General features: G+C 36.3%; 1 protein-coding gene across 6 annotated transcripts in view; it reads left to right on the top strand.

The window, feature by feature from the left end:
• LOC125670177 (SCY1-like protein 2) overlaps positions 1–12,641 on the top strand; it is a 51,458-nt gene that overhangs the window by 38,476 nt on the left and 341 nt on the right. For 4 of the 6 annotated variants that reach the window (XM_048905177.2, XM_056164039.1, XM_056164038.1 and 1 more), the window contains exons 14-19: positions 5,956–6,047; positions 6,941–7,029; positions 7,219–7,290; positions 9,507–9,538; positions 11,958–12,119; positions 12,518–12,628. In XM_048905177.2, the coding sequence (XP_048761134.2) occupies positions 5,956–6,047; positions 6,941–7,029; positions 7,219–7,290; positions 9,507–9,538; positions 11,958–12,119; positions 12,518–12,628 (558 nt within the window). The remainder of the gene's footprint in view (positions 1–5,955; positions 6,048–6,940; positions 7,030–7,218; positions 7,291–9,506; positions 9,539–11,957; positions 12,120–12,517; positions 12,629–12,641) is intronic. The other 2 variants (XM_048905178.2, XM_048905179.2) reach the window with 2 other exon arrangements.

Here is a 12,641-nt window from a genome sequence, read left to right as displayed (position 1 = left end):
CAATATACATATTAAAATGAAGGGGCAATGTTTGCAAAGGACAAGTTAATGTCAATCACCATTCGAGTTTTGCAAAACTACAATCCATATTATAGTTATCAATGAGTCTGAAAATAAATTTGTAATGTTGTTAGTATCAAACACATTAACACTTTTCAAGCCTTTTTTTTTTTTTTTTTTATAAAAACCTTTCATTTAACATGCATTCTGATTCACCTGTCTCATATTATTACCGACATTACCTGCTCCGGAACGTCTAGATCTGCACTACTTACATGGGATACCCTAATATGCTCATTTTCTTGTGAATATGGCCGATCCCATAACACTGCATTTCCGTTCCTCCAGAGCTTTCAGCAGAAGGACCTGACTGTTTCGTAGTCTTTTTTTTTTTTTATCTGATTATAAATTTCCTAAGCGTGATTTATAACCCCAGGGAACAGATATCAGCATGAATGATTGAATCTGTATGTTGCTGTGTGGATGGGCGTCACATCTTATTAGCAGGGAACAGATATCAACATGAATGATTGAATCTGTATGTTGCTGTGTGGATAGATATCAACATGAATGATTGAATCTGTACGTTGCTGTGTGGATATATATCAGCATGAATGATTGAGTCTGTATGTTGCTGTGTGGATAGATATCAACATGAATGATTTGAGTCTGTATGTTGCTGTGTTGGTAGGCTTCACATCTTATTACATGTAACAGTGTTAGGGAGAGAGTGGGCATAAAGGGTGAAAAAAGACAAAACACACAGAAAGTAGAGAATTGTCATCCGGCATGGGCTCGTTTAACGTTCTACACTGGTCGTGACTGTTCCTTCGATAAGCTCTTTACACTGGTAGCGCCTGGCATTCATAAGCGCTTTACACTGGTAGCGCCTGGCATTTATAAGCGCTTTACACTGGTAGCGCCTGGCATTCATAAGCGCTTTACACTGGTAGCGCCTGGCATTTATAAGCTCTTTACACTGGTAGCGCCTGGCATTTATAAGCTCTTTACACTGGTAGCGCCTGGCATTCATAAGCGCTTTACACTGGTAGCGCCTGGCATTTATAAGCTCTTTACACTGGTAGCGCCTGGCATTCATAAGCGCTTTACACTGGTAGCGCCTGGCATTCATAAGCGCTTTACACTGGTAGCGCCTGGCATTTATAAGCTCTTTACACTGGTAGCGCCTGGCATTCATAAGCGCTTTACACTGGTAGCGCCTGGCATTCATAAGCGCTTTACACTGGTAGCGCCTGGCATTCATAAGCGAAAGTCACGGGTCTTTCGGACATGACCTGAAGAATGGAGGTCCTGTGTCACGGCAGGCCTTGGGATGTTAAAGAACCCCCACTGCTACGGCCAGGCGCGTCATGTAACCGTCAATATTTGATGCAATTCACCCTTAAGCTATGGTGTCTTTACATGAGTGAAATATTCCCAAAACACCATTAAAAACAAAAACAATATTCCTATGTGGTGGGGTGGGTTTTTTTTTTCACAAGCCGGATTCAAGATACGTTCAACATAAAAGGTAAAGATGACGAACAGTGATCAGTCTCTTAATTAACTCCTGTAAGCAATACAAAATACAGAGTTGGGCAAACACGGATCCCTGGATATACCAGAAATGGGATCAGGTGCCTCTGAGGAGTAAGCATCCCATGTTGACTGGTCACACTCGCCGTGAGTCCTATATCTTGATTAGGTAAACGGAGTTATTCGTAATCAAAATCAGTGTGCCAAGAACGACCTAACAATCGGCATGTTCACGTCAGACAGCATATGACCCAATGATAGGTTGTATTGGCAAACTATATTGTTATAACGACCTTCTGATTTGTGGTAAGTATATGCAATAATGTAACAATTAAGGGTGAGTAGTGTATTCTGTATCACCTGATTGCTTTCAAATTACAAGTATGAAATGAATGTAGAATGCGGGAAGAATCTGCTAATCCATGTATATATTGACTGGTAAAACTACGAGTGTTCGTTTGATATTCAAAAACTGTTCACCTTAATCTGTCGGGTTATTTCAAATGCTGTTCATCATTTCAGGCTAAATATTGATTTGTTCTTATCACTCCCTTCAAGCTTCTATTTTAATGTAATTACAATAAGCGAAGTTTCGTTAATTGTTTAAAATATCAATGCCACCAGGCTGTATCAAAGATATTCTTAATGAAGTTTCATTGCAATCATCGAATCTGTCAAAAGCTATATGCAATTGTCATCGATTTTCGGACAGAAAAGATGCTATATTCTGTGATGTGAAAATACTGCTGTTCCGTTCAACGTCAATATACCGTCCAATCAATATTCCGTTCAATGTCAATATACCGTCCAATCAATATCCCGTCCAATTTTGAAAAATATATCGACCAATTCAAATAAATATACCGTTGAATTTGAATAAATACTAGCATACCGTCGAAGTCATATAGATATACCGTCGAATTTAAATGACTATATCGTCGAATTTGAAGGAGTAAGGTCTTACAGCGTTGACAGTAGGGGGGTCTCAGACCAGAGATAAAACGGATGACTGAATGAAGAGATACACACACAGAAGTGCGGCCATTTACAAGATTTAAGATCTGAAGATCTATTTAGACAGATGGAGTGTGTGATTGTATATCCTATGGATTTTATAGATGTCATAAAGTCAAGACTAAGGGCAATGTTTGTGAATAACGTAATTTCATCCTTAGAAACCAAAATGCTGAATTTCTCCTACAAGCCCACTGTGTCCCTAAGTGTACTGTCAGTTACTGATTCCATAATCTTTACCCAGTAATATTTATCAGTAACTAATCTTTACTCAGCATTGTGTATCAGTAACTAATCTTTACCCAGTAATATTTATCAGTAAATAATCTTTATTCAGTAATATTTATCAGTAAATAATATTTATTCAGGAATATTTATCAGTAAATAATCTTTATTCAGTAATATTTATCAGTAAATAATCTTTACCCAGTAATATTTATCAGTAGATAATCTTTACTCAGTAATATTTATCAGTAGATAATCTTTACTCAGTAATATTTATCAGTAAATAATTTTTACTCAGTAATGTTTATCAGTAAATAATCTTTACTCAGTAATGTTTATCAGTAAATAATCTTTACTCAGTAATGTTTATCATTAAATAATCTTTACTCAGCATTGTGTATCAGTAAATAATCTTTACTCAGCAATATTTCAGTTAATAATCTTTACTCAGTATTTTCTACCAGTAAAAAAGGAAAATTCAGTATACGGAACTTCTACTTCGGTAAGTTGCACTTTGTATTTACTGTAAATTCTGGTGGGTTGTATATGTGTGGCGAGGGAGGTGTATGGGTGTATGTGGTTGTATATGTGTGGTGAGGGAGATGTATGGGTGTGTGTGGTTGTATATGTGTGGTGAGAGAGGTGTATGGGTGTGTGTGGTTGTATATGTGTGGTGAGGGAGATGTATGGGTGTGTGTGGTTGTGTATGAGTGGTGAGGGAGATGTATGGGTGTGTGTGGTTGTATATGTGTGGTGAGGGAGATGTATGGGTGTGTGTGGTTGTGTATGAGTGGTGAGGGAGATGTATGGGTGTGTGTGGTTGTATATGTGTGGTGAGGAAGGTGATGGGTGTGTGTGGTTAGGGAGATGTATGGGTGTGCATGGTTGTATATGTGTGGTGAGGGAGATGTATGTGTGTGTGTGGTTGTGTATGAGTGGTGAGGGAGATGTATGGGTGTGTGTGGTTGTGTATGAGTGGTGAGGGAGATGTATGGGTGTGTGTGGTTGTATATGTGTGGTGAGGAAGGTGATGGGTGTGTGTGGTTAGGGAGATGTATGGGTGTGCATGGTTGTATATGTGTGGTGAGGGAGATGTATGGGTGTGTGTGGTTGTGTATGAGTGGTGAGGGAGATGTATGGGTGTGTGTGGTTGTATATGTGTGGTGAGGGAGGTGATGGGTGTGTGTGTTATCCATATCACGTGTAACACACAGTGAGACTGGTTATGATTTTGAAGGCCACCAGCTCTAGGAGTCATGTAGATTACTTTTCATGTTTGCAGTAGGGATGATTAACAAAATCGTCAGTTATACTGTATAATTAATAAAATCGTCGGTTAATATGCATAATTAACAATATCGTCGGTTAAATTTGAAAAATGTAATGTCGTGGATTATTTTGCATCTTATTGTAAATAGATTTTCGAGAGATATTCCATGTGGACAAATCAGATATACGTAAGATCGTGAACTGTAATTCTAAAACAGTAATGATAGGTCTTAAAGGTCAACTGAGAGAAAATGGTATACACGATTCATTCGTGCCGCTTTGGATGACATAGAGCTTCTTCAAACAATTATGTGTACCGGCTGTTCAACTTAACATCGCTCGAATTTTCGAAATCACACACTTTGACAAAATTTGTTAAAACCAGTAATAATTCGTTCGTATCGTCTAAAACAGTGATGCTGGGAGGAATAATTGTAGTATGGATTATGATTTGATGGAAATTAATGATGAAATCGCGTTAAATAGCTTAAGTCCTGCAACGTGTTAAGGTAACGAAGAAGACATGTTGCTATGTTTTCACATAAATGATGCATTTTCAACACATGTCCTGTGGGTTCGATGTGCAAAGCAATGCAACGATTAAATTCATCAATTGCTGTAAATATACCATATTTTTGATAACGTCATCATATGAGATAAAACTATCAAGTTTAAGCAGGCATCAAGAGATTTGGAAGGCAAATATTGTTTGATTTCCAATCATCAACTCCTTTCAATAGATACAGTTATAGAATAAGAAAGTGACACTGTTTTGAATAAGTCATTGTTGAGCTTCCAGATTGATGCCATGCCTTATCAAATATTGAGCCTATCACGATATCTGTTGGTTAATGGCTGCGAATGCGAACGTGTGCAGCGACAAGGAACGGCTGAAGTACACTCAGTCCACGAACGTAAGCCTAGTCCAACAACACAAATCAGCTTGGAATTGCTTTCTAAGAAAAAGAACATTCTATTACCCAAAGGGGATATTAGCATGCTACTTAGACGTTTCCCAGAGTGACGTGATTTACCATCACCGAAGACACAGAATCCGAAGCCATCAATCACTGCATGTTCGTTTCCCGGCCATTACCGATTTATTTGCCTACCACTTGTGTGAAATGTTTAACGTTCAAATCATATGGTGCAAAAGATTGAAACAAATATGTAAAATTCGGCTGTTATTATTCACAAAATTGCACAAAATTTTTGAATACCGAATTTTGCTAAATAAAATAAATTCTGCGCTGAAATAAAATCCTGTTTTACGTCATTCTACAAAAATCCAAACGTTGAATGGGGTATGCGAGCTGGGACCCTGGGACTTATTTGGGGGTTCCGTCGAGAATTTTTCACTTATATTGAGACGTCACCAGTTGTAGGCTAAGTAACACTAATATAGATCTATACTTAGCACTTACGGACATAGCAGAAAGGGATATTTAACGTGACAACGTTTGCCGCGCCACGGGACTTTCGTTTTAAGGTCATATCCGAAAGACCCGTGATTCTCACTTCTAAATGCCGAGCGTTTGGGTGAAGGAGCAATCACTACTATGTTTAAATATTTGACGCGGGCATTATAAACACGAGTGGGGCACAAACCCACGACCTCCAGGTTACGAAACGAATGCTTTCCCACTGAGCTACCGCGTACTAGTATAGCATAGGGAGTACGATCTTATCACAGAGTACAGTTCTTCAACAAATCGTCCCAGTTAGAATTCGATCATGGTTAATCCACGAGGATAATACGTTGTCGTATGGTATGCAATAATTTTTATTGCATTCTGATGTTTTTGAACGTAATTGTTTTCAATCACTTACTTATAAATGATAATTTATCAGAACTATGTTTTAACACAATTGATGAAGTGAAGCAAATGACGTAATGTTTCGATGTTTCAGTTTGGTGCGATGATGGACGTGCTATATGAAATGTTGGCATTGATAGATCAGCACAGACGAAGTAATGGTACTCACAACTCCACACCCAAAAGGTAAATCACCGGAAGCACCCTCTTATAACTGTCCCACGTGTTGTAAATACTTAAACTCACCCAAAAGGTAGATCACCTTGAACACCTACACGCTTGTTCCACGTGCCACGAACCTAGTATTATGTACATCCCATGGAGGTAGAGCGCCTGCGCATAGCTCATGTACCCCACTCGTATTCCGTTTTAAAGCTGTACTGTAGAAATACCAAAATACAATATGTCCATCTGAACATAGCAAAATTATCATTCATATCAGAAAGGTAGTGATGCAAAGATGAAGCGCGGTGGACTCTAAAAACATACTGGGCGCCTCTCTGGTATTCACTCATATGTGTAGTGAAGATAATGAACAGTGAGCGATATTAATCTCATAAATCCTTTAAAAGATACAAAATTAAGAGAAAGGCAAACACGGACCCCTGAACATACCAGAGGTGGGGTAAGGTAAGGTGTTTAGGAGGAATAAGCATCCCCTGTCGACCGGTCACATCCTCCGTAATCCCTATATCTTGATCAGGTAAACGGAGTTATCCGTAGTCAAAATCGATATATAAAGAACGGCCTAACAATTTGTGAAACACGTCAGACAGCATGCGACTTAGTGATGACTTGTATTTGCAAATTAGATCAACATAACTATCATAGAATTTGCGAAATGCTGACTTTAAGCGAAACTGTTGAAACCCCTGTAACATCAATTTATTTGTCAGTAGCCAGCCTTGATTTCAAAAATTTATCATACGCAGAACATGCTCACACGTATCGAATCATACATAAACACCATATGCAAGTGATAATAGAATATTGCTACACAAATATGAGAAGTTGACGTTGAAAAAGCTGACGTCTTTTAGGATATAGAAGAAATGAAGATTGAATTCTGTATATTTCAGAGAGAAAATGGCACCGTCCGGCGGAAGCGACAAAAATTTACTGTTTGTAACGAACTCATCCCCAACTGGAATTCAGAAAAGTCGAACAGGTTAGTTTTTTTCACATTGATTGCTAGATATTCCGTTGAAGTTCAAGTGAAGCTGCAAAATGTCTATTTTCCACTCTGCTTAACTATACATGTATTACTTTAACACTATATTGTAAGAGAAAATGAGCGTTTGTATGAGAGATTGTTGTCATGGCAACTGATTACCAGACCGTGACCATATTTGTCTAGTTCTCGCTTTCCCAGAATGCTCCATTTCATCACTGTCTAGAGGGAGACTTTCCCGAAACTCCAGTCAGGAAGGTAATAATGACCTCCCCTGTAGATAACGCAGACTGCCTATATAGTATGAATAGTCCTCTGGCTTGTTAAAGACCTGTAGATTTATCATTTCTCTGAATTCTTAAAGCTTCGTCTAATTCATACAGAAACTATATTTTAGTATAGCTTTGTGAGTGCATGATTATTTTTGGAATTAGCAGATTTATTATCTATCTGTGGATATAGAATTTTGTTTTAGAGAACATGATCTATAAATATAACGCATGTCGTGTTCGATTGAATATGTGTGTGTGTAGTAGAGGATAACACACACTGCGTGTATCTGACAACATTGTAGCATAACAATTGTAACTATGTTAGAATACTTCAGCATCATATAGATACAGAATGGTTTAGCATGGAGTTAAAAAATATGTAGTAATCTCATGTATCATATGTATGCATCCAAACTAGACTTGAAAGGGTTCTTTTTTTCCAAAATAGAACCGTTGAATCCACATTTTGCTAGAGTTATGTCCCTTGACACCCATTTCTGGGGGAAATCTCATAACAGTCTCACGGTGGCCTTTGTATTTTGGATTTGTAACTTTGTCGTCAATTTTAGCTATAAAAAATCTTTTGAATTACCCCCAGGGTGGTGCTTTAATCATACATTAAAAGAGACTTTTTCAAACAGCTGTGAATTTATCGCAGTATTGCCCACACCTTTGATACTATTGAGATCAGATGTATTCCTTTTATTAACTTTGGGTTGACCTCGCAAAGGGACACAACTCAGTTTACTTTTTGCAAAGTGTGGACGTAACTCTTGACAGAAATGATAACATCATACATTTATTTTTGATAAAATTGCGATGTAATCACTAGAAAAAGGCAATCCTACATACAAGTATAGATGTATTGATAAAGATTGTATCTATGGAACATCATGGATTAGAAATAACAATTTCATTTCTTTTCGTTATAATGCATTGTATACACTGTATAATATTTAGAAATAAATCAAGAACTCTCTGGTTTCAAAGCATTTACAATCAAATGTATGGGATCACAATTTAATGAAAACTAATTGATTGTTCAAACTTGGCCACGTTCTATTTAAATGCCTTTAACAAATGTGTAATCGTGTAACTTTAATGATGATTCATTTTAAGGATGGTATATTTCGTTTTATTTTCTACTAGAATGTTAAAACGATATCTGTTGTGAAGAAATATCTCTTTTATAGAATACATGTAGATGGAGGATATTCAATGTTTTGTTGTTGGATTAGAATTCATTTCGTGAGCGAGAAAGAATTTTTAACTATTTTCACGAGTGCGAAGCGAAGCTTGAATAATACTTGCTGTCATATTGGTGTCGGGTGTCGAATTTTGTTGTTATAAAATCGTGATTTACTATTGTTTTTAAAAATTCATGCAAATCTCTTGGTAAAAAGTTACATACACTTTCTCTTTATGAAATTATGAAATAAAAATAATCATTTACCGCACACGTATTTAGAAAATTTGATTTTTCTTATTTTTACGAAGGGCAGATAACTCAAAAAAGTCTCAAGTGCTAAAAGGTCAGTTTCTAATGTTTCAGGCAACATTTATTTTGATTTAAATCATTTAAAATGCTTTATTATCCTTTCGTCATCAAGTTGAATACATTAAATTTAGTTTTATATTTTATTAATGATTATATGGTTTTTACATATAAAACTATAATAATAACACGTTTTTTACAAAAAAAAAGATAACATTTCAGATTTAAAGCTAATATTGCTTTAATTATGTGAAAAGATAGAAAAGGGGGGAGATAAATGTGATCATATACTAGTATATCGCGGATGAATATTCCGGCAAATTTACTAGTTCCGGTTGTTATCTTCACATTGTGAAAGTATCACTTTTGTTATTTTTACAGTGTGAAAATAACTGTAAATTTTATTAGTGGATAAATTACTGTATTTCACTGTTGAAAGCGTAATAACAGAAATGTCCTCTTATATGCGAAGACGTGTTTCTGTTCAATAGTACTCGGATAAAGCGATATTTCTTCGTAAATAAGATTTACCTGACAAACGAAATATTCTTATTGAGAGAGAGATTGACCTTAACATTTATGTCTATTTTCATAAAAGAGATATCTCTTTGATATACAAAGGGATGTATTCTTACAAATTGAAGGGATATCTTGTTTCGGTAATGAAAAGTAAATCAGCCCCCTAAATTCTAACCTTTACTTTGCAGCACCGAACAGTCCAGAACTCACCAAACTAAAGGTAACTAATCATTTATTTTCGTGGAGTCAAATTGTTGTGCTTTGAGATAAGAAGGAACGGTTTGCCAGGCTTGATTTTGTGGTTGGAGAAGTGTCGTGTCTTTGTGATAGTTTATTCTCTTCTGGTCATAAAAAACCTTGATGCCACGAACGAAAACTACGAAAATTAGCCTCCCACTGAAATTTCTAAATAACAGTGGATTAGATCCTTACTAAATTTTTCTAAATAACAGTGAATTAGTCTTCCATTGTATTTTTTTTATTTCATAGTTTCCCTATTGATGTCTGCTTTATGTCGTATAAACTTACAAAAGAAAACGAAAGAGCCAGTCTTCAAATCTTATGATGGAGAGAGCAAATTTAGCGACTGTAAATCCTGATGATGATCTAGGAATGGTTGGCCTAAAGCACCCTTTGGTATGAGTTCCAGCGGAATGCAATTCGTCTACGAACAGCATAAATATATCTTCAAGCTTTAGACTATATATTATTAAAGAACTATCAATTCCTACGATATTCAAATTGTCGTGTAACTCAAATATCCTATCTATCATTCTTCAGACCGTATAAGATCTTACTACTATTTGATATGTATTCGTATTATGATTATAGACAGATACAATTTAGTATTCACACTGCCATTCGATTCATATTCAAATTGTCATTAGCCTATATCAAAGACGTGCACTTCTACCTAAATATTTTCCGGTTGTTTATTTCTTCTTTTCTTATTTGCCTGATATAGAACTGTACATCACAATCCTCAGCATTCCCTATCTGGCGTTGTTCTAATCCCAGAATGAGAGTCAATCATTAAACGCTAAATCCTCTTGTTCTGCTGTGCAATACTTATATACATCTTCGCTGTAAAGAGAGGAAGTCACCACCTAATTAACTCCATTGTTTCCGTCAGCCATTGTTAAGGGTTCAATGTTTCCTCCCTAATTATGTTTGTCCAGAAGTCTTCGTTCTACTTTGTCTTTATACTAGTTTGACTTCAGAATTCACTACTAAAGTCTGTTTCTTATTTACCATATCTAATTCTAAGATGCTTGAATTATATACCCCCGAATGGAGGTTCGAGACAATCGGATTTGTTTTTGTCTTTATGGTTTTTTTTTCTATGACAAACTAGTTTAAAATGATTTATTATTAACTCTTAGACTATAAGGCTAAGAAATTCTTGTGACGAAGTCTATTCAATGGTACCACGTTTGCCGACCTTGTGATCTTGACATTGGTCTTGTCAAATCATACGTGATATTTGACAAATGAACTTGTGACCTTCCTAATGATGTCATTGTGACCTTCCTAATGATGTCATAGTTGACAACGTTATGATCTTATCCTTGACCTTCTTAGCAAAAGAAATTTGTCATAATAGTTTATCATAAGCAAGAGCCTTTTAATGGCTATAAGATGTAATCCAAAATTACAAAGCCTTTGCAGCTGTCCTATCGCCGCCGACATTCGATTTTTTCTTCACAAAAATACGTTTATGCGTTGTATATAATAATTCAGTATACAGGTCATTTCTACCACGTCATCTATTTATTCAATGCATGCATTTCATTATTATTTTTTTAATTTACAAAGTAATTAATGTCCCGACATTGCCTATCCTTCTGTTTGTAAAAGAAATAAAACTTTGTTAAAAACGTTCGAACTGTTAGTAAGTGAACTTTGATATTTAGCCTTAATTGATATCTAGTTGCGAAAAGGACGCCACCTTTGATGAACTTGTATTGCCTTTTCACCACAAACTCAAAACTTTCATTTTTCTTGTCAGTTATGAACCAGAAGAGAAAAGTTCTGATATTTTGTTGGTGTTGTCCTCCTTTTGAGGTCCCCAAGACAAGGTCATTTTTGACGACCTAGTGACCCTGACCTCCATTGATGTTGGGGATAAAAAGATTTCAAGTATTATTAATTTCTATTCGTAGAATACTGTAAAAATGGTTATTTACGCGTGGGGGAAATGTACACTAATTACGCAGTTACGTAATAAACCTCCACTCGTATAGTTATAAATATTTGATATAATATATATATAGTGTTACCGCGTATTTTTCCCCCATGCGTAATGTTGGACGTGGAAAAATGCGTACTTAACTCCCAGCAAAAATCGTTTTATTTCTTGCAATTTTAGGCATTGTATGGGCATATTTTTATTTGATTAGAAACTACAGCATTGAAATTGAATTAACTTATTGTGTATTTATGAAATGAAGACAAATATTTTCATATAATATGTGTGACATGATACGGGCATGTTGCGGAGGGTTTGAAACTAATCCAGAACGAGAAGAGGAGGAGAATCTGAAATCAAGCCAGTTTGTCTTAAAGGAAACCTTAATGAGTGTAATATGTTTGTTTATATTTCCCAATGCCGACGTCACTTTCGTTGTCATTGCTTACAGGAAAAAGAAATGTTGATGGTATCGAACAAGGAACCTTTGCGCAGATTCAGCTTAGTCCCTCCAGGTGGTGGAACCCCCGCCATTAGCCTGACCCCAGACGATGGGGGATATCTAGACAGAAATCGACGCCCAAGTCTCCAGAACATGGGACATTATAATCATGTAAGCGTCATCAACAGTCTACGTCTACAGCAAACATTAAACAATTTACATACACTGAGAGGAGATCAAGCAAACTCTTTCCAGCATGTAAAAACGAAAACGATTTCTATAAAAGCATGTATGAAACATTGCACGTTTCAAGGAATACAGGCGGTATTGGATCTAGATAAGCTTGGTTAACTGTGAATGATTACCATGATATTATCAGAAGGCTATGATTAATTTTTAATACTGACATAATCACATCATAGCGCCATGACTGTTGTTCGTTGTCAGACGTCACTCAGAAAGCTTAGTTAACAAGAATGTTGTAACACACAGTCTTTGAATTTCATTACGTAAATCGCAAATTAAGACTCTATCTTACATTTACTTCTTAAATCTGTTTTGTCTCACAGGATTCGGATCGCTGTGAACGGAAGAGCAGCACCGGAAGCCTGTTCAATTTTTCCGAATCTCGACAATCAGCGCCACGTCGCGGCAGTTTCCAGGCGCTTGGAGACACTGTGGTAAGACTAACGC

This window comes from Ostrea edulis, chromosome 4 (genome assembly GCF_947568905.1).
Source record: "Ostrea edulis chromosome 4, xbOstEdul1.1, whole genome shotgun sequence".
Taxonomy (NCBI): Eukaryota; Metazoa; Mollusca; class Bivalvia; order Ostreida; family Ostreidae; genus Ostrea; species Ostrea edulis.
This window is presented reverse-complemented; position numbering and strand designations above follow the sequence as displayed.